This window comes from Eptatretus burgeri, chromosome 10 (genome assembly GCF_056783735.1).
Source record: "Eptatretus burgeri isolate ZD-2024b chromosome 10, Ebu_testis_v1, whole genome shotgun sequence".
Lineage (NCBI taxonomy): Eukaryota > Metazoa > Chordata > Myxini > Myxiniformes > Myxinidae > Eptatretus > Eptatretus burgeri.
This window is the reverse complement of record NC_140970.1, coordinates 104,857,898-104,881,320: the sequence shown is the minus strand read 5'-3', so window position 1 is coordinate 104,881,320 and position 23,423 is coordinate 104,857,898. Positions and strand designations below refer to the sequence as shown.

Genomic DNA, 23,423 nt, shown 5'->3' with positions numbered 1-23,423 from the left:
GCACGACGCGAGCACCCCCTCGTCTGCCCTCGCCGCCTCTCCACAGCTCCGTCCCCTTCGCTCCGACTCCAATGCACACGACGACGACCAACTCCTTCTTGCTTCTTCTTCTCAACTCCACCGACTGCGAAGTCTTAACTCAACTCTACTGACGAACGCGGTCACTTATATAAGCCCCGTGGCTTCGCCTTTGACCCCCTGCCTTCGACCTTTCACCTCGCTCCCCATTGGCCCGAGAAAAAGTGGGCGTGAATGCATTTTGATCCATAAATTTGCATATAGCGATCGCCCTCCAACGCCCTGGAGGCGGGGCCAAATCGCCCCTCGCTCACCGATTGGACGGAACAAAAGTGGGCGTGTGTCGTTTTTGATCCGTTTTTGGAGCTGAAAATCCGTGGTTTTGTACACGCTGTTCGGCGCGCGCCCTGCACGAGTCCAACACCGGTACCCACAAGCGGCGCAAGAACGGTGGCGATGCGACGGTTGCGAGGTGTGACGTGAAGCGGCGCCGCAGTGGGTGGTTGATGTTGTGGTTGGTGGTGGTAACAATGGCGGTTGGTCCAAAATAAAGATAGTAAAAGAAAAACGGCTATCCTGAAGAGTCGCAGCACGCATGAATAACATTTATTCCCTCTAGACAACGGGTTTGGGCCTAACTACACATATACTGACCGAGATACCTCACCTAAGGGACCTGAATGGTGGTTTGCGAATTTGGTAACCACAACAATACTTTTGTACATCAAGGGTGAAGAATGTTGTGGTCAAGTTTCATTAAAATTGTGTGTGTAGTTTCAGAGAAGACAGCACATTCCTATTTTGGGGGTTAAACCCTTCCCCCCCAACCCCCTGTAGACCCCCTGAATGAGTGCAAATTTTGATGTGGTCGATAAAATTTGGTACATCACAGGCGGTGAAGGTTTTTGTCAAGTTTCATCGAAATCATGTGTGTAGTTTCGGAGAAAAGAGCAAATACCTATTTGGGGGGGGAGGGGTCAAAATACCCCCTGAAAACCCCCTCAATGAGTGCAGATTTTGATGCGGTCAATACATCTTGTTAAGCATCAGATATAAAGCTTGTGGCCAAGTTTCGTCAAAATCGTGTGTATGGTTCAAGTGACAATGACTGAAATGCTTACTGACTGACTGATTGACTGATTCACCTACAGACACTGCTCAATCACATAAGCTCACCTGACTAAAGTCCAGGTGAACTAAAAATTAGTCAATCTGACATCAGAACAAATATGAATGAAACAGTTTTTGCATATTGTAAATCATTCCTTACCTCTTGACCAGTAGCGACATCAATGGCGGTGTAAACTGTGCCAGAGGCTCTGTGGGTAAAAATGTAAATCTTTAATTACCATCAGCTGCTGAACAAAGATTGTTTTGTTTTTTCTATCTCAAGGTTACCAGGCATGATCTCTACGAGTACGTACTCAGCTCATATTTGTGTAGTTCATTAACCTGACGCAACTTACCCCTGGCCAATCTTTTCAAATCGAGTGTATTTCTTTTTGGGGTCTCCGATCGTCACAATAGTTCCTGGGATATTGGTCAAGGGTGAGGGTGAAGGTACAGAAATACATCATGTCAATAAACCTCGAGCTTTATATGATAACTATACTTGAATGGATCAGTCCTTACTATACATATGCCAAGACACTCAGTCCTCTGGCCCAAACTTACGCAGCCGTTCTAGAACTTCGTCATCGCTGAGCTTGTTTTTGCGCCTCGATCGGCCCTCTCCACCTCCTTGTGGCCCAGGGAAAGGCCGAGGTGAAGTTGGAGTGGGTGAAGGACTGGGGCTCTCTGTCGGAGGGGTCATTGCCATGGAGACCACTTCTTTTGAAGTTGAAAGTCGTCGGTGAGATGGAGGTATTGCTGGGGTGTGAAGTGAGGGCCTGACGGCAGGTTCCATGACTGATCTGGTATATATCTTTTTTTAATATTTTTTTTGAAGGGCAGAGACATTCAGGGTGAGGGCAATGGTGGGGGTAGTGAGGTGGGAGGGTATTGTTATTGGGATTAGATAGAAATGTGAGTATGAGTAGGTAAAAAGTGGGAACAATGAATCACAAGGTGGATGAAGACATGTTACAAAAATGAAAGGCACTTTGATTCCTATGTAACTGACAATGACGTCCTGCATTCTTGCTTGGCCTCAAGATACCGTATTTAACTAGATGGCATGTTTATCTGATCCCCAAACCCAAATCGATTTGACGTACAGACTTTGTGTGCTCAGGGCGCGGTGCAATGGCCGGTGGTGGGCTGTCCTCCTCATCCTCCTCCTCCTCATCTTCATCTTCCTCCTCTTCATCTTCAGAGCATGGAGGGGCGGGTGGTGGCTCGGAGACCTTTCTACTCCGCAGCTTTTGGAGAAGGGACGGGAGTTTTGAAGTAACAATAAGTGACAAAAATTTCTGAAACTGCGGTTCAAGCAGAACCCCGAGAATAAATGCGTGCTTAGAGGCAAGCATCTTCTGTGAACTTACCAGATTAGGGTTGGATGTGCGGTTGGTCGGTGCCCGATCTGCAAAATGGACAAACATTAAACATGTTAAAAATAAAAGGAATGGACAACGATAAAACAGAGATGACAATATCCAGACAAAGGCCCGGTCACACCTTGACGTTTTAGCCAGCGATGGCAACGTATTAAAATGTATGTAAAACTCTGGCTTACGTTGAACTTTTGATGTTTTTTTAAAAGATTCGGACGTATTCATAGCGACTTGGTCTGATGTATAACGCATTGGTAATGGACACAGAACGTTTCGTTGTGTTATAGATAACTTATACCAACGAATGCTGAACCTGTTGTCGGCCTACACAACCGATGCCCAATGATAGTCTAACTTAGGCATAGCGCGTTGCACGCATCGCCGACGATGTCGTGACGTAGCCTATTAAAAGGCTGACGCACAACGATTCGAATCATAACTGCCGTAGAAATGGAAGTGACAACATCGCGGTCACACCTTGGCGATCTTGCCAGCGTATGCCGACCTAAGAAAAATGTGTCTAAAACGTTGGGGCACGTCAAATACGGTATGAGTAAGTTTGGTATACGTGAGTAGAATGCTAAAGTACGCTATCATACATCGTAGTAAGTAGAGTACGTCAAGAAATTTTAAGCATGTTCAAAATTTTTGGACGTACTCGGCGTATGACACACGTTCCGCATGCGATGGGGATAAGTTTTACACACGATATGTGGATGCTGACACACGTCCACAAAGGCTACTTATAAGCTACTCATAAGTCGAAACACGTCGCGGTAATGTCTTTTTTACGCGAAACTTATTTCTAACTTATGTTTGACGTGCTTTGAACCAATTCTTTACGTAGTCCCAACACACATCGACGTATGTAGACGTATTCCAATGACGTCTTCCGGTCGACAAAAAAAAATAAAGGAACGTGTTTCTAGCTTACAACTGCCATATAAAGACGTGTTCCCAGCGGTTTTGGGAATTGGTATATAAAAATGGTGTTCATAAAAGGGGAACCCAACAGTGTTTTCGAGTCCTTTTTGAGTCGATGTCCATGTCAGCAGTAACAGTATCAGTATCAGTATTAGTATTAGTATGTTCATGTTGGCAGTAGTAGGTGAGTGTGAGGGGGAGGGTGTGGGTTATGATGGATCGTCCTTGCGTCCGTGTGTCCACGGGTAGGAGACATCTTTTCACCATTGTTCGAAGTTCTTCGCGGATAATTTTTATGGGGCTTTTTCAACAATCAGCTATAGCTTGTTTTTACGATTTAGGTCCATTCATAACGGGTTGGACAAATGCACAATGAACTAATAATGTGCATAGAGCGCTTTGATTACTTATAGATACGATATACCAACGAATAATTATCGTGAAGCCGGCATTCACAAACTATGCCCAACGATAGCCTAACTTATCCATATCGTGCGGCAGTTTATCTTTGCCGGTGACGTAGGGTTTGCTATTCATCGGCTGCCACTCAACGATTTAAATGGCTGCATCTCCACCATTGAAAGTAGATGCTTGCGCTCAACAATTGGATTTTTTTTACACTCAACGACTTTTAAACGGTACCACTCAGCTATTTTCATTGTTTACAATGAACGATTTAAATTGCTGTCACTCGCCTTTGTTTTTTTGACGCTGGGGTTTTGAAATTTGAAGCGTTTCTTCTGAACGTGTTAAAACGCTCAAACTCGACTATTTTAAATAGATGCTGCCGATGGACAATTGGAATCATAGCCAAGCTAGACATCGAAGTGTGAACATCCTCGTCATGCCGAAGAAAAGTTTGAAGAATGCTGCAAATAAGTGTCCTGGCCGTGGCCGTAGACGCTGACGCAAGGTCGATCCATTATACCGACGTCTTTCAGCCTATGAGTAACTTAAAAGTAACATCTGTCGATGTGTGGCAACGATCGCGTAACGTGCCAACAACACGTTAATCATAGGTTAGAAATAAGTTTCGGGTACGCTAAACATTACCTCGGCGTGTCTCAACTTATGATTAACTTACAAGTAGCATGTGTTGACGTCTGTCAACGATCGCAGACCGTGCATACAACTTGTGGCCAGCGTAGTGGAACGTGTGAGTCATACGCCGGCATACGTTGTGAAATTTCAAGCATGAAAAAATTTGAGGACAACCAAAAAGTACAACGTTTAAAGCCAGCATACAATGACGTATGGCAGTGTTTTTCAGCGTACTCTCAATGTTATCAAAACTTACCCATAACTTATTCAACGTGTGCCAGCGTTTTAGAAAAAAATTCAAAAATCGACATACGTTGGCTAAAACGTCAAGGTGTGATCGGGCCTTAAAGAATCGCTTGTCACGCAATAATGGTGTAAAAATCCCAAGCAATGGAGGATTTTCATTCGAAATATACAAGCTTGTTCTACTATGATAGGATATAAATGTGTACAGTCAGAACTATGCTTCTAAAAATGTTATTCAAAAACATGATCAACTACAAAATAGCCCAGAGAGTTAGAAAAATCACGAGCCATTCTTTCAAAGTGTGGACTTTCTTTCCTGTTCAGGGTTTCCATCGATGTTAATATGTTGTTCAAACAATACAATACCAGTTACAACAAGTATTGGTTGATTACAATCACAGACTGAAGAAAATGATTTTCCATCATTAATCGGTGAAATTTATACAAAGGGGACAAAAAAAATCATCCATCGCAATTATTATTATCTATATATTACTAAAACTCTCATCTTGTGTGTGTGTGTAACGGTACAGGATAGCGCAAAAAATTTCGGGCCACCTTAATCACCATTCGCCTGCGGTGTGCAGTAATCAAGTTTCGTTCAAATCGGGCAACTAAAAAAATTATTAAAAAATCAATTCCCGATTCAGTCAAGTTTTGGTATGACTATCTATAAAGTGCAAGGACAAACTATGGAGAATGTGTTGATATACCTCTAGAAACCGGTTGGCCAAACGATGACTCCTGAGGTAAATGCTCCAATTTTCTTCAATTTAAAGTTTGACCACTAAATAATATTAAAATTGTCTTCTTTTTTTCCCATCAACCGCTGTCAAACGGGAACCCAACGGGTTCACGGGTCATCTAGTAACTGATAAAAACAAATGTCGGTTTCATCCATTGCGATTATCAAAATATAAAAGTCGAATTCAATATTTAAAAAAAAAAAAAAAAAACATCGGTTTCATCTGTAACAATTATCAGAAGATGAAAATTGAAATAAATGTTAAAAAAAAATAAACTGGTTTCATCAGTTACAATTATCATCAAAATATAAAAGTCGTATAAAATATTTTAAAAAAACAAACATCGGTTTCATTTGTCGCAATTATTGTTAAAATATAAAAATTGAAATAAATGTTAAAAAAAAATAAACCAGTTTCATCAGTTGCAATTATCATCAAAATATAAAAGTCGAATTTAATATTAAAAAAACAAAAATTGAAACGAATGGAAAAACAAACATCGGTTTCATCCGTCAAAATTATTATTAAAAGATGAAAATTGAAATAAATGTTTTAAAAAAACATAAACCAGTTTCGTCAGTTGCAATTATCAAAATATAAAAGTCGAAATTAATATTTAAAAAAACAAGAAAACATCGGTTTCATTCGTCACAATTAATATTAAAAGATAAAAATTGAAATAAATGGTAAGAAAATAAACATCGGTTTCATCTGTAACAATTATTGTTAAAATATAAGAATTGAAATAAATATTTTAAAAAATAAACATTGGTTTCTTCCATCGCCATTATTATCAAAAGATGAAAAGTAAAATCTGCTATGATTTGTCGAGTGATGGCAAAAATCAGGCAAAAGTATCAGTCCCCAGCATCGGAAAAAGTTTCAGTTAATCTATCAATTTAAATTATTTCATGGACTTTAAATTATTTTATACAACATTAAAAGATTAATTGTGTTTCTCTACTGGTTTCATTCAGAGTCAAAGCTTTGAGCTACTTATACCGCCCACCGTGAAATGGTGGTGCAACATTGTGGGTGGCGGAGGTTAGATTTGTCTAAAAAGAGGACAAAAAAGAAGGTAGCTATATTAAATTATGTGTTACCCAATGAAGATCTGTATTTTATCTACTTTAATCAAGATGCAATCCAGATGCACAGCTTTTCAAACACAGGAAGTGACTGCGGGGAGACAGACAAACGCACGAACAGACACGGTGGTTCCACATTATATATATTGTTGCGGTTATGGAAATTCACAGAACACCATTCAGGTTCCTAAAGATTAGTTATCTTGGTAAGTACGTGTTTTATAGATAGCCCTTTCCTCTAGTCTAATGGGTATTTAAATGTTCCTGCGCTATGGTTTATTATAATAGTTAGGTTTCCTTTTAGTTCGTCTTTACACCACCGCCAGTGCCACTGACATTACAGCTGACCACATCGCATCGCCCTCGCCTGCATTCGCTTCCTCCACCTGGCCAATCGCGGGGTTTGCCGCTCGATTTGGCGAATGAGAGGAATACGAGGGCGCATGCGCAGAAGGGCGTCCGGTGTGAGGAAGGCGGAACTCTGGGATGAGCCACACGGCGGCCCTCGACCAATCGAGGTGAAGCGGTGGGTGGAGCCACGAAACTCCCCTGCTGGAGACTCCGCCCAGAGGGATGGGAGTGCCCCGCCCACCGTGCGCCTATCCAATCGGGAACGGACGGGGAAATTGCACGATGCTCCGTGTCCAATGGGGGAGCAAGCGGGGAGGAGACAGAGACCTAAGGAGATTTGAGAGACCTGAGGAGATTCGAGAGTTCTGAGGAGATTTCAGAGTTCAGAGGAGATTTTTGGTGTGGAACTTGTGGGCTCTCTGGAAGGCGACCTGAGGAGATTGTCGGTCTGTTCTTGTCTCTCCCTCTCCTCCCGCCTCAGCGGTGCCCGACCGCCCACCTGGACTTCTACAATGACCTCGGCCCGGCTCCAGAGCCGACGGTCATCCCTTTGCGTCTGGCTGGTACGGCGACACCAGCCCCCAAGAGAAGGGGATGCCCAGCTGTGCTACGTGGCCAGGTAGCCTGCCGCCCCTGGCTCTCACAGCCGGACTGTTCTCCTCGGCTGGAGAGCCGTAATAAAGACCCAAGGAGGTCCATTTCTGTCTGGGTGTGTGTGTGCGTGTCTGTTTGAGGCGCCAGTCTGAGTAAGTAGTGAACTGCTTGAGTGTTTTGCTGTATATATCTGCATTGCCTTGCTTTATATTCATTGTAGCTCTGCTCTTACGTGTTCTTTTGTTCCCCATTATCATTTAATAAATATCCCCATTTGTTAAATGTATTCAGCTCGTCGTGTCTATTTCTCGTATTGACTGAATCTGTCGCTTGTGAGGGATTAGATGGCAGTTGTGGCCGGTAACAAGACAATCGGGCAGAGGGAACACGGCGATACAACCGCGCGGCAACGCACCCGGAACGGGCTCACGTAAGCAGCTCGCTTCCGTACGAGTTCCGCCGAGGGTGAAGTATCCCAGGAGCTGGATCACGTGGGTACTTAGGTAAGTTGAAGTTGGCAATTAACCCTACCCCACGTGATCTACCCATTGGCGTATTTCGGTCCAAAAGAACCAGGACCCGTCGACTTCGGACTTATCCGGGGCGACGATCTGTAATTGCGGGTGATCGAGCCAAGGCGGCCCCACTGCTCCATCGAGGGTCGTGCTCGTAACGGTCGACGCCGGTGAAAACCACAATATATATATATATATATATATATATATATATATATATATATATATATATATATATATATATATATATATGTATATGTATATATATATATATGTATATATATGTATATGTATATATATATACATATATATATATATATATATATATATATATGTATATATATACTGTTGTGGTTACCAAATTCGCAAACCACCATTCAGGTCCCTTAGGTGAGGTATTTCGGCCCAAACCCGTTGTCTAGTGGGAATACATGTCATTTATGCGTGCTGCGACTCTTCAGGATAGCCGTTTTTCTTTTGCTATCTTTATTTTGGACCAACCGCCATGATTACCACCACAACCACAACATCAACCACCAACCACAACGCCGCTTCACCACAACCGCCACGACCTTCCCGTCACACCTCGCAACCGTCGCATCGCCACCGTTCTTGCCCCGCTGTGGGTACCGGTGTTGGACTCGTGCAGGGCGCGCGCCGAACAGCGTGTACAAAATCACGGATTTTGTGCTTCAAAAACGGATCAAAAACGACACACGCCCACTTTTTGCCGTCCAATCGGTGAGCGAGGGCGGGTGGCCCGCCCCCAGGGCGATCGATATATGCAAATTTATGGATCAAAAAGCCTTCACGCCCACTTTTTCTCGGGCCAATGGGGAGCGAGGTGAAAGGTCGAAGGGAGGGGGTCAAAGATGAGAGGGCGAAGCTACGGGGCTGATAAAAGGACCGTGTTCGTCAGTAGAGTAGGAGAGTCGAGAGGCGGAGAGGAAGAGAGTAGGAGAGTCGAGATCAGAGAGTTAAGACTTCGCGGGCGGTGGAGTTGGCGAGAAGGAGCTGGTCGTCGTGTGCGTTGGAGTCGGAACGGAGGGGACGGAGCTGTGGAGAGGCGGCGAGGGCAGACGAGGGGGTGCTCGCGTCGTGCAGGGAGCTGCACCCGAGGGAGGCCGACAGCGCGACCTGGCCGAGGTGGAGACGCTCGTCGCGGGACAATAAGAATCCTCTATACCCCGAGCATCAGCAACCCCCTCCTGTTCCCCCCCGCGCTGAGATAGTGCGACCAAGGGGGCCCCTTTCCCACCCCCTACCAGACACTGTCCGCAAGGCCCGCGGAGTTGAGGCACCATCGCCGCTCCGCGTCTCATCACCAGACGGGTAGGCCGACCCGGTCTCGGCCTCAGGCCCGCCTCATCCTTGAGGGTATTCTTTCCTTGGTTTTGGGTATGTGTTGTCGGCACCGTCTGTGAAGTAAAATTGCATAAGTGTTGCCGTGTGCTCGGTAGTCGGTATTAGCTCTGCATTGTGTTTTCGCTTTTACATTTGCTTTTTGTGTAAATTGCATTGTGTTTTTCTTTTCTGTGTGCATTTGGTGGAATTGTATATGTGTGCTTCCCGTGTGCCGCGAATAAATGTGCTTTGTGTTGAACTGTTTCCCGCTTCGCTTCGTCTTTTCCTCCATTGAATCCTCATCTTGCTTCACGTAAAGGGTTGGTAGTGGGCTGAATACGCCCGATAATTAATCGAACCGTCGAGGTCGACGATAACACCGCTCGGTTATCCCGATAGTACGGAACGGGTCGCTTAAGTGGCCCGTGTCCGAAGTCGACCTGCGGCGAGGTGCGATCGCCCGGTCTACCCTCCGCGTGGGTACTTAGGTAGGTCGAATTTGGCGAGCAACCCTATCCCACGCGGGGGCTGATTGGCTCGATCGCGGTGAGACCGAAAGGTCCACCCGTGACTGGTTCCCGGCGTTAGTCCGAGAGGGTCACGACTGGATTGTCCGTCCGGTGGGCGACGTGCCGCGATTCGAGTTACGTGGCCGTCAGCACGCCGGCGGGCGCGAAATCCGCAACAATACACATACACACGAGGTGTCCAAAAAGTATCCAACCGTAATTTTTTGTGCGTAAACAAATGAAGCTATGGAGGCGTGGGTTGGTGCACATATGTAGGCGATCCTAATTCATATGCGTGAATATTTTCCCGCCCGCAGAAGCTGTCAGTCGCCGACAGACCGCCGATGAGTGAGGAAGTAAGTGAGCACCGTCGGATTTTCGTTTTTGACAAAATGACGGAAAAACTTGAACAACGCTACTGCATCAAATTTTGTGTAAAGCTTGGCGATTCCCAAGTGGAAACGATCCGTAAGATTCAACAGGCCTTCAGGAACGAAGCAATGGACACCACACAGATAAAAGAGTTGTACAACCGCTTCAAAGATGGTCGCACATCAGTGGAAAGTGAAGCACGTTCTGGTAGGCCCTCAACATCCCAAAATTAGATCGTCATTGACCAAGTGTAGACCCTGCTGATGCAGGATCGTCGCATCACGATCAGAGAACTTGCAGACGAGGCGGGCGTCAGCATTGGATCCGTTCATTCCATTGTGACTGAGGATTTGGGCTTAAGGAGAATCTCAGCGAAGTTCGTGCCAAAGCTGCTAACGATCGAGCAGAAGCAACTCCGTTTGGAGATCACACAGGACATGCTGGAGACTGTGAACAGCGATCCCAACTTCTTCAACACACTGATCACTGGCAATGAGACAACAGTGATCCGTCATTTTGTCAAAAACGAAAATCCGATGGCGCTCACTTACACTTCCTCACTCATCGGTGGTCTGTCGGCAACTCAGCTTCTGCAGGCGAGAAAATATTCACGCATATGAATTAGGATCGCCTACATACGTGCACCAAACCACGTCTCCCTTGCTTCATTTGTTTACACATGAAAAATTAAGGTTGGATACTTCTTGAACACACCTCATATATATATATATATATATATATATATATATATATATATATATATATATATATATATATATATATATATATATATATATATATATATATATATATATATATATATATGTATTGTTACGAATTTGGGAATTCGATTGCACACAACATACAGGTTCCTGTAATCAGCTATGTCGATAAGTGCTTGTTCCCTAGATAGCTCACCTTTCATTGTTTGAATGTTCAGAAATCGATTAGATGCGCTACGGATCGATTTAATAGTTAGGGAACGAATAATGGAGACATCCCTCCCCCTCTTCTGCGAAGAGGAAGAACCACCCTGCCGTCCCGTGACTCATGATGTCAACAACTCCCTCCCACCCATGGCTGAGCGGGGGATGGAGCACGAGGGCATGAGTCATGAGTCACGCCGGGAGCGGGGGAAGGGCGGGAGAAGGATAAGAGGAGATCTTTTCATTGTTCGTGGGCAGAGTTGGAGGAGGGAGTTGAGGGGAGTCGTTCAGCAGACCTTGGGGTCCTGTTTGGCTTGGGTTAGGGTTGAGGCCTTCGGAAGCTTTTTGCTTCAGCTGGCTCAGTGAGCTTCGGCTGAGGCCTGGTTCTGGAGGAGGCTTTTTGGAGGCTTTTTGCTTTGGTGGTTCAGTGAGCTTCAGCTTCTGTTTGGCTCGAGAGAGCTTTTTTCTTCGAGCTGCTTTGTTTTGGAAGGAAGTTGAGCTGGTTTCTCGGCTCGAGCTGCGAATGGTGGCTTCTTCTTCTTCTTGGTTTGTGGTGCTCTTTGTTCTCCATTTAGGTTCCCGGCTTGGTGCGACTCATCGACCTCTTCTTGGAGGTGGTTCCTCGGGGAAGCGACACATCGACGGGAAGGATCGGCACCTCGTCTCACCAGCACGTGTTGAGAAGTGCGGGAGGATTCGCAGGAGCTCGGGAAGGATCGCAGCTCACGGCGATTGGATCCAGCTCGCTCTAGCTGGAGCCCGGGTCCAAACAACTTGAAGACCACACGAGGTGGAGAGGTTCGAGATAGGCTCTGGGTTTCAGCTCACCTGTCCTCCGAGCTGGAGCCCGTTATTAAAGGCCTCTGCCACCATTTCTTGGTTGTGTGGGTGTGCGTACGTGTGTCCGTGGGCACGTCTAATAAGTCGGAACTGCTGTTAAGTGCAAGTGACTGTACATAATAAGTAGAGGGTTGTAGTTCTTTTGTTGCTTGTATAATTGCATACGTGTTTTGCCTTGTTTAATTGCATACGTGCTTTATTATAATAAATGTCCTTGTGTGAATGTAAACCTGTTCGTTGCGTCCATTCCCTCATTGAACTGCCCCATCTTGCACTCGGAATATAGTTGGTTTTTAAATAGCCGGTAAAGTGATCGGATTCAAACGGGACTGCGCGATAATACCCCGCTCGGTTATCCCAAAAGGAAGCGAGCTGCTTAAGCCGCTCGTTTCCAAGCAGTCCCGTTGAGGTACAATCTCTCGGTAAGGCTGAGGTCACATTTGCCACGGCGGCCGTGGGGTCTCCAAAATATACGGCTACTAGCAATTATACGGCGGCCGCAGTATTTCCACGGTCACACAATGTAGCAGTCACATATGTTTTTATTTTTCGGGGAGCTGCACGGCGTATTTATAAATTGTGGAGACCGAAAATGTGGGGTTGCCGTACGGTCTTTGATTTGATGTCGCACGGTGACCTTAGGGCATTGCTGCGGCGGCCATAGAATTTTCAAGGCAGACGCAAGGTGCCCGCAAGGCGACCACAGGGGGATCGCAGGGGGCCCTTAGGCGAACGTGCGGCCAGACGGATGGTAACGAATGGGTTAATTTTTTTTTTCCGGCTTGTCGAATTGCTACGGCGAACGTAGAAATGAAAAAAGTTATAACTCCACGTTATAATTCCTCGGCGACCTTACGGACTGTAAAATATAGCCATACGGCGTCGGGCCACCCTGAGGCCACCTCAGAAACTCTGCGGCTGCCTTACGTTTCTGTCAATTCAGAGGGCGTACGGCCGCCGTATCCTCGCCGTAGAGCAAATGCAACTTAGGCCTAGGTCTTAGAAATTGTGGAGACCGATAACGTGGGGTTGCCGTACGGTCTTTAATTTGATGTCGCACGGTGACCTTAAGGGGGCCCTGCGGCGGCCATAGAATTTTCAAGGCAGACGCAAGGTCGCCTCAAGGTGCCCGCAAGGCGACCGCAGGGGGGCCCTAAGGCGAACGGTAACGAATGGGTTAATTTTTTTTTTTAACCACTTCTTTTGTTTCGGCTTGTCGAATTGCTACGGTGAACATAGAAATGAAAAAAGTTATAACTCCGCATTATAATTCCAAGGCGACCTTACGGCCTGTAAAATATAGGCATACGGCATCGGGCCACCCTGAGGCCACCTCAGAAACTCTGCACCGCCGCACGTTTCTGTCAATTCAGAGGGCGTACGGCCGCCGTATCCTCGCCGTAGAGGAAATGTGACTTAGGCCTAACCTTCCCACGCGAATAGTTAGCTAAATCGAAGATTTGGCGATCGGACCTTGTAGCACGCGGGTAGAGTGTGGACAAGGTTGTGGTGTGGTTAAAAACACACCTGTGGCTGGTTTCCAGCGTTGATCCAGAAAGCCGCGACTGGATTGTCCGTTCGGTGGGCGAAGCGACCGCTATTGGTTAGACGTGGTCGTTCGCATGCCGACAGGCGGGAAATCGACAACACTGGTGTCAGGACGTGGGGTACAGATTCATCCCCTCCACACTAAATTAACGGAACCGGATCAAGCGTGTGCGAGGCGACCCTCCGGTTCCATTAAATTCCGAGTTTAAATTATTTCCGATACGCAAGATGGCAGTTCAAGGCGAACTGGAGCAGGGGGTAATGAATTTAGAAATGTTAGAAATCATGGCTCAGGGCAAAATGACCATGCAGGACACTCCCATTATGCAGGTTGACTATTCCCCGCAAATAAATGCAGTCCGCGATGGGCGCAGCGGCGGTGGCCGCGGTGTATGAGACCCCTCCTCTCCTCCGTCAAAATCCCGATAGACCGAGGCGATTCGGCTTCGTCGGAGTCGGCTGAGATCAGCCAAGTGGGGGAAATGTTGATGCAGATGATGCAGTCTATAAAAGAGATGAAGGATAACATGGCCACAAAAGATGGCATGAAAACGAATGTGCAACAAATGGGAAACGATATGAAAAACGAAATGAAAGAGGAAATGAAAGAAATGCAGCGCATGGGGCTGAATCTCCGACCTGGGCAAAAGGCAATAATGGCGGTTGCGAGGAGCGAAACACAGGCAGTTGAGCTCAAAATGGCGGCGCAACGTGCTGGAGCGAGCGAGCTGAGTGGGAGTGTGGACTGTGTCGGCCCCGCAGTGGAGGACAAAACAATACGCGAGACGTGTTGGACGAGACTCGTAACGGCAGAGAGAGTGACGGTGATGGAGAGGGAAAAATTAAAAGGGGAGACTGAAACGTGTAAGACGAGACACAAGGTGACGACGGCAGAAATAATAGTGGAGACGAAGGAAACGAACAAGGTGACGGAAACGTAAATAGTCACGGAAACAGAGACACGGGAGATAGAGGATGAATTGGACGGGGTGGAAGAAACTAAAATCGAACACACACACACACACATACACACACACACACACACACACACACACACACACACACACACACACACACACACACACACACACACACACACACACACACACACACACACACACACACACACACACACACACACACACACACACACACACACACGTAGTGGAGGACAATGGGGGTGAGCTGGGGGAATGTGTTGGGACCCGATGCAAGCAGCAGGATGGCCTCCTTCAGGAATGAGCGGAGGGACTGTGCCCCCTTGAGGCGGATCGCGACAAGGAGAGTCTGGTCGAGCCTTGCGAGGTAGAGGGGCGAGTGCTGCGAACGGGTGCACGCGGAGCTTGGGGTTATGGAAACCCCGGGACCCCTTGTGGTGGTGCTAATTCCCAGCGTGGTTGTTCCGGTGTGTGTGGTGTCGAAATGTGTGTTTGTGAGTATGCCGAAATGCGTGCTTTCCAGCACGCATGGTGTGGATGAAGCACCGCGTGTGGATGAAACACCGCGTGTGGATCAAACACAGCATGTGGATGAAGCACCGTGTGTGACAGGAACTGCGTGTGTGAGTAGTACGGTGCGTGTGAGTGAAAGGCGGTGTGAGAGAGACCGCGTGTGTGAGGTGGCGGTATGAGAAGGAGATGGCGGTTTGCATGCGGGAGACCGCAACCGCATGTCCTAGTGTAATGGTGAGGTGTGTGAGCATCGTGGAACGCAGGAGTTTGCGCGTTGAATGGCGACGACGACTGCGACAGATGAGGGACAAAAGCCGGGTAGCGGCCATAGCTGTTTTGAGGACCGTGCGGATTGGCACAGCAGCAAGCCCGGGATCCGTGCTGTGCTACAAACGAGGCCGCCACATGCGCATCTGCGCGAGTGAAATCCGGTCCGGAAACGTCCGCGATGGATACAAGCCGATCCCGCGGGACAGACAGAAGTTAGGCTGGAAATGTGAATTCGGATCGGACAGGTTCTCCAAGCGAGCGTGTGTGTAAAGCTCCATGTGGCCTGCACTGCACGTTCTGTTTGCAGAGCGTGCAAAGCAGCTCCCCCGATGTGTTATGTGTATCCCGGCTTGTGCGAGAAATCGTGCAGGTTCGGGGTGAGAGTGACGTCATCGGGGATTCCGCGACGCGGGTTACGGACAGGCAGAGCACATGTGCTCGCGCGGGGAACCCCTCAAACGCAGGGGTTGCTTTGGGATGCGCAGTGACGTCGTGGCTGCATGGTTGAAATCTGGCAGAAGGGAATCCCTGCCGGATGTTACCGTCCAAGAAGGGACGAGGTGCGCCAAGCGCGAGAAGCTGCCATGACGTCACGGAAAAGAGCGCAGGTTGCGAGTTGCCGCGCTGGTGGGCGCATAGAAAAAAAAAAGAGAAAAGCAAGCCTCGCCACTTCGAGTGCACACGAGCCCCAGGCAGGGGGTGGAAGACCCCCTGTTGAGGGGGCACAGGAAGTACTAGTTAGGGGGATGGGTTAGCGATAGACTGGCTTCATGGGGCAGGGACAAGGCCTCATGGAGCCTGTGGAATGGATTAGTTAGAGGGATTTCAGTTTAGATTTAGGAAATGGGAATTTTTTGATTTTTGGAGACATGGACAGACTAGAAATGTGTAGTGGAGACGTAGAGTAAATGGAACGTGCATGACTTTTAAGGGATGACGAGGGAGCACGAGTTAGTCAGGGGATTGAATTAGGAAGCATGGCAGTATAGAGTGTTGGTCTGAGTTGTGAAATGGAAAGTGTGTGAGGAATGAGTGTGGGACAGCAGGCCCAAGCGTGTGAGTGGAGCGGATGTGGTATGCATGGTGCGATGACTGATTGGGGGGGGGGGAGGAGTGATTCCCATCCAAGAGTTCCCGGGGTCAGTTTAATTTTAGTTAGTGGGTAGTCAAATTTACTAAAAGGAGGTCGTTTTGTTGTTGGTGTCGAGAGAAGGCACGAAACCCGTTTGGAGGGGTGCAAGAGTTCATGGACCAGCTGGGAGCGTGGCTGTGGAAAGTTGAGCATTTGTCTCGAGGGCACCCCGGGCACCGGACTAGTCGGCCAGAGTAGGCCAAGGGCCCAAGAGGGGCCGGGATAGTGTAGTGGGCACGGGCGACCCGTCGGAAACGGGACCCGTAGTGCCAAAATGCCACAGAGGCAGTATAGTGGGCACCGGCGACCCTCGGAAAGGGATCCGGGGCATCAACACGCCACATGGGCATCGGAGGGGGGCAATGCCAGAGAGGGCAACCCCACTCCTTGTAGGGAGCAGCTAGGCTCAGACGCAGCCTACGGGCCTGGAGGTGCCATGGTTAGAGTTCGGCAGAGGGGGAGTTCCTGCCAGTTGAGCCACGCTGTCCAGTCAGGAAATTGTGCGAGGGCACGAATGAAAATTTGAGGGCCAGGCCAAAATTTATAATGGACACCAACACAGGCGACGGGAATCATGGTTTTTAGAACCGATAGTTTTAAAGTGTGAGGCATTTTTGGAAAGCCCCGGGGTAGTTTCAAGTGTAATAAATGTTAGGGTAGTTAGGAGATGTACCCCTTCGCACCATCCATCCCTTCGCTCGTTGTAGGCCGCTGGACTCACCTTGGTAGATCGCTGAACTCTTAGGAGGCCATTCTGAGGCTTCGTTGGGCCTTGAGACAGGACGCTAGTCTCTCCCTATTCCCCTCCAGAGAGGGAATGTAGGGGTTGGGAGTAGGCTAGGTGGACATGATAGGCTAGCCGGACAATGACGATAAAGGGGGTTAGGGAGACAATTATAATAGGGAAATAAAAATAATAAAAATAGAGGGGCAAAATTTTGTTGTGTTTTGTGGCAAATTAAGGGAGTGGGTATGGACAGAGACAGGCAAAGGCGATAGAGTGGGGGGGAGACAGTAGGCTAGGTCTGAGCCCGCCTTCAGAGCGGCCGGCACCACCGCACTCCCTCCAGATCTGATGGAACCGCACCAGAGGCCGGCCAGCTTCATTGCCGGCCTGTTGTGCTGCAGCCGCCTGTTCTGCATGGACTTGCCTTGCCATGCCTCGTTTACCTGCCTCTGCCATAACCCCATGCCTGCTAGCCCGTGTTTGTGTTTGCCCCTGTGTCCATCCATCACCATGTGTGCCAGGAACATCCAGTTTTGCAAAGACTGCCCTGCAGGCAGCCCGTGCATCCATCATGTTCATTTGTGTTTTGTGACCATCTCCATCCATTCCCCTGCATCAATGGACTTTGAAACGACTTTTACCTTCTCCCCTTTCACAGATCACAAGTCCTGGGCCATGGTTAAGTCATGGATAAGTTGAGTGAAAATTGTAAATACGTGGAACCTCACCTGCATGTTTGTTTTAGCGCCGGCAATTTTAGTTAAGTTGTCCGAATGAGTCTGAGAGTTTGTTTAGTTTGTTACGCAGCGCATTAGGTTATTTATTTTTGGGACACGCATAAAGAAATGTCGCACTCAGGGATCCGAAGGTAGAACGTACTGGGGGAAAACTTACACATGCTGGTCACATGAAAATTTGACGACTCGGGACGAGTCTGTAAAAAGGGGAGGGGGTAGTGTTACGAATTTGGGAATTTGATTGCACACAACATACAGGTTCCTTTAGTCAGCTATGTCGATAAGTGCTTGTTCCCTAGATGGCTCACCTTTCATTGTTTGAATGTTCAGAAATCGATTAGATGCTACGGATCGATTTAATAGTTAGGGAACGAATAATGGAGACATCCCTCCCCCTCTTCTGCGAAGAGGAAGAACCACCCTGCCGTCCCGTGACTCATGATGTCAACAACTCCCTCCCACCCATGGCTGAGCGGGGGATGGAGCACGAGGGCATGAGTCATGAGTCACGCCGGGAGCGGGGGAAGGGCGGGAGAAGGATAAGAGATCTTTTCTTTGTTCGTGGGCAGAGTTGGAGAAGAGTTGAGGGGAGTCATTCAGCAGACCTTCGGGTCCTCTTTGGCTTGGGTTAGGGTTGAGGCCTTCGGAAGCTTTTTTGCTTCGGCTGGCTCAGTGAGCTTCGGCTGAGGCCTGGTTCGGGAGGAGGCTTTTTGCTTTGGTGGTTCAGTGAGCTTCGGCTTCTGTTTGGCTCGGGAGAGCTTTTTTCTTCGAGCTGCTTTGTTTTGGAAGGAAGTTGAGCCGGTTGCTCGGCTCGAGCTGCGAATGGTGGCTTCTTCTTCTTCTTGGTTTATGGAGCTCTTTGTTCTCCATTTTGGTTCCCGGCTTGGTGCGACTCATAGACCTCTTCTTGGAGGTGGTTGCTCAGGGAAGCAACGCATCGACGGGAAGGATCGCGCCTCGTCTCACCAGCACGTGTTGAGAAGCGCGGGAGGATTCGCGGGAGCTCGGGAAGGATCGCAGCTCACGGCGATTGGATCCAGCTCGCTGTCGCTGGAGCCCGAGTCCGAATAACTTGAAGACCACACGAGGTGGAGAGGTTCGAGATAGGCTCTGGGTTTCAGCTCACCTGTCCTCCGAGCTGGAGCCCGTTATTAAAGGCCTCTGCCATCATTTCTTGTGTGTGTGGGTGTGCGTACGTGTGTCCGTTGGCCCGTCTAGTCAGTAGGAACTGCTGTTAAGTGCAAGTGACTGTACATAATAAGTAGACGGTCGTAGTTCTTTTGTCGTGCTTTTGTTGCTTGTATAATTGCATACGTGTTTTGCCTTGTTTAATTGCATACATGCTTTATTATAATAAATGTCCTTGTGTGAATGTAAACCTGTTCGTTGCGTCAATTCCCTCATTGAACTGCCCCATCTTGCACTCGGAATATAGTTGGTTTTTAAATAGCCGGTAAAGTAATCAGGTCCAACGGGACTGCACGATTATCCCAAAAGGAAGTGAGCTGCTCAAGCCGCTCGTTTCCAAGCAGTCCCGTTGAGGTACAAACTCTCGGTAACCTACCCGCGCGAATAATTAGGTAAATCGAAGATTTGGCGATCGGACCCTGTAGCGTGGGTAGAGTGCGGACAAGGTTGTGGTGTGGTTAAAAACACACCCGTGGCTGGTTTCCGGCATTGATCCGGAAAGCCGCGACTGGATTGTCCGTTCAGTGGGCGAAGCGACCACTATTGGTTAGACGCGGTCGTTCGCATGCCGGCGGGCGGAAATCTACAACAATATATATATATATATATATATATATATATATATATATATATATATATATATATATATATATATATATATATATATATATATATATATATATATATATATATATATATTAGATTGATTTGATACAACACATGGAAGTTTTGATTTAACTCCAACATGCTGCCTCAGAGTACTATGCCATGTAACACATGACGCACACATGCCACTTCATTCTTTGAGCATGACGAGGCAACCTGATCCCATTCCACCCTATAATCATCCATCACCCCCATCCGATCTCCATATATTGCTCCAATAGAGGGTTAACGCCCAAAACGTGAGCTTCTCATTTCCCATGGCGGTTAGCATATCTCGATCAATGTTCTGTTAATTCCCTCCATTCTCCTTATTGTAAGCACTTTACAGGTTAACTTTAAATTATTGCTTTGAACCATTTGGATTGATACTGTTGCTAACAATTGACATTGTGATGATCCACTAATCTACTCTAATCACAGATAATGGGAACTCTATTGTTCCCTGAACCTTTTATATTAAACAAATGGTTTGTGGCTGTACAAGACAGCCATGGAAAATCATTGAAGTGTGTCCAATCAGATTAATATGTTCATTACACTTGTTCCACAAACAGAAGCAATGGAGCCAGCAGGTGGTTGAATACACAGCTTTGGGGAAAATGGAATTGATGGATTTATTTACAGGTGTTAATGTGCATTTTTATTACCCTTTGACTCTCTTCTCACATCTGCTAAAGAGAATAAGTTTGTGTGAAACAGAACTAAAAAAGCCAAAAGGCCTTTATGGCTGCAAGGCTTATCGGTAATGTGAAAATAGGACTGTTCTTCATTAAGTGGGTGTAATGTGTGTTTCTGATCAACAGCCTAGAATATTGATCACACAATTTGGCTATTCTCCAAGGTATGCCATAAAAATCCGTACATTTTTGCAAAATCTTACAAAAACACCCCCTCTCCCCCAAACTTAATGAGAAACCACCAATGTGACACTGACGAGTCTCACATTGCTCGTGTGCTCATCACTGTTAAATGTTAGCCTCAAATCAAACAAAAAGAAACACGAAGAGGTAAACAGAAGCACACCACTCAGCCAATCATGGCTGCATTGTCGGACAAGGAATTGGTGCTGAAACAATCAGTTTGAACTGGCACCACAGTTTGAGCTGGCAAAGAAAAGTACAAATGGAGGAAAAAGGAAACAACCCAGTTTTCACAACGGTTGCTATAAAAGGTCTTGGAAAGCCACCTTCACAATCTCTTGCAGATCCTTTGCCACAAATTTTCGAAGAATATCTGCATCATCGCACATTTGGCTTTTGTTTTGGCCCAACAAACCATATCCTGAAAGTTGACCAAAAAGAAGATCACGTCACTGACATGACCGTGTGCAAAGGAGCATCAACGTGTAAAAGAAACCAGTCTCTCAATGGTCACAACTTGGTGTGAGCATGTGACCTTTGTTATGAACCTCTATGAGACGTCTTATAACAATGATCAAGTTTAGTGGTGCCAGTTCACATTGCACTAACACTTAACAAGTCGTTGAAGCATTTATATTATCATACATCACCACGTTCATATCTTTGTATTTAACTTGTAGTACTATCTTTAAACTCGAGACAATATTTATTTATCAATAGTGTATAGGTCATAGAGTAGTTGGATAATAAAAATCCATATCGTGCATGTGAAAGCAAGTTTAACATTCCCGAGTTGGTGGCATACGCCACAATGCAATCCCCACTTGCTGCACCGCACTCGAGAGACGTGGTTCGGACCAAGAAAAACAAAACCTCCAGATTGAGTTTTCTGTTAATTAAAAAACGACATTTGGTGCATTAATTATCACAATTTTCCTGTACAAAGTGGCAAGTGTGTGCACGCACTTTCTCATGTCATGAATCTCTTTGTATCATTTCAGTACAATTGATTTCTCAAGGATCACAATTTGTTTCTGGACGAAATGTACACGATCGTACAATCAAGTGTTGAGAAGCACCCTCCATAAAACTTAACACAACTTAAAATATATAAAGAACTAGAATGGCACTCGGTTGAGTGCATTGTCTCGTGCACTCATTCTGAACAAAATTATGGCCCACTGCTGTAATGGTCCATATACATACATCATCCATGCACCCTATTATGTCAAATACATTTCCATTATCCATAGCTTTATTGATTACCGATTAATTACGAGAAAATTTAACGACCACTTTTGTGCACGTTAAGGCTAAATTGCATCAATGAAGGTGAATGTGAATTTTTTTTTGAACTATATACCCAATGGCTAGTCGATCATATGTATGAAGTTTCACATCGATTTGTTAAGCGGTTCTGGAGAAGAGGATTTTTTACATTTTTTATTTTCAATCCAACATGGCCACCAGACCACATGATCAGGTCAGGTCAGGTATGGGAGCATGCGCCAGAGCAGCGCGTCGCTGCGTCCACTTTCCGCCGGTACTCCAGGGTCCTCTGTCTGGCCATCCCCCAGGCAGATACCTGGCCCATCCCCATCTCCTTGAGATGCTGATCAACCTGCTGAAACTACGAAGCACGTGGTCAGCCCATTGGCGTCCTCCACTCACGAGACTCCCTCGCTGAGAGAATCTGTTGAGCAGGATCAGCGTCAGGAAAACGAGCCACATGTCCATGCAGCCACAGCTGACGCTCACGGACTATGCAGGTAACAAATTTCGTTTGAGTCTCTCTCAGCAACCGCTTGTTGGACACAAAGCCCAACCAACGATAGCCAAGGATTCTCCGAAGAGACCTGGTACCAAAGGAATTAAGTCTCCATCTCAGATTCTTGGTCAGAGTCCAAGTCTCGCATCCATAGAGCAAGACTGGAAGCACCAAGGACCTTAAGACTCGGACTTTCGTCCTCCCGCACAGGTACCGGCAGCACCACACCCCATTATCCAGTGAATCCATGACTCCCCAGGCCCGACCCAGACGTCTATTGACCTCTGACTCACAGCCAGCAGAGACATGAATATCACTGCCAAGGTAAGTGAATCTCTCCACGACCTCTACATCCTCACCACACAAAGGCACAGACAAGACAGCAGCATCCAAGATGTCATTGAAAGCCTGGATCTTAGTTTTGACCCAGGAAACTCATAATCCCAGCGGCTCAGACGCCTCATTCAGCACCTCGAGGGCCCCCAAAAGGATATCTAAAGTCTCCGCAAAGATGACTGCATCATCTGCAAAATCAAGGTCAGAGATCTTGACATTCCCAAACGATGCACTGCAGCTTGATCTCCCCAACATCCTCCCTAGAATCCAGTCCATACAAGTGCTGAAAAGTGTGGGGGCCAGTATACACCCCCGACGAACTCCAGTCAGAACTGTAAATAAGTCAGAGATGGTACCACCACATCTCACAGCACTCTCAGTACCAGAGTAGAGTTCAGACATCAGATCAAGAATCCTCCAGAGGGCATCCCGCCGAAGGGACCGCCTCAGGTTAACCCAAGGAGACCACCGTCTAGTGGACGACACCTCAGCACCACTCTGACACACTCTCCCGCAATCTGACCCAGGAATGTTACCAATCTGACATGACCGATGACGTCATAAATATAATTTTTCACTCGCATTGGGTCGTAGATCAGATATATGAAGCTTCAGATTTTTCAGATAAGGATTTTGATTCAACTAGTTATGGCTGGACTACCACATCACCGATGACGTCATTGTTATCACCCGATACAGCCTATGGGGAGTTGATGACACATGGTAAGTTTCAA

The 23,423-nt window shown here is 47.0% G+C and overlaps 1 protein-coding gene across 4 annotated transcripts in view; it reads right to left on the bottom strand.

Annotated features, from left to right (window-relative positions):
• LOC147019360 (serine/threonine-protein kinase PAK 3-like) overlaps nucleotides 1-23,423 on the bottom strand; it is a 72,769-nt gene that overhangs the window by 34,095 nt on the left and 15,251 nt on the right. For all 4 annotated transcript variants that reach the window (XR_015062758.1, XM_085899807.1, XM_085899808.1 and 1 more), the window contains 5 exons: nucleotides 2,502-2,539; nucleotides 2,235-2,378; nucleotides 1,693-1,942; nucleotides 1,485-1,548; nucleotides 1,289-1,337 (listed from right to left, as the gene is read on the bottom strand). Coding sequence is in view for 3 of the 4 variants with exons in the window: in XM_085899807.1 (XP_085755933.1) it covers nucleotides 1,289-1,337; nucleotides 1,485-1,548; nucleotides 1,693-1,942; nucleotides 2,235-2,378; nucleotides 2,502-2,539 (545 nt within the window). In the remaining variant the exon portion in view is untranslated. The remainder of the gene's footprint in view (nucleotides 1-1,288; nucleotides 1,338-1,484; nucleotides 1,549-1,692; nucleotides 1,943-2,234; nucleotides 2,379-2,501; nucleotides 2,540-23,423) is intronic.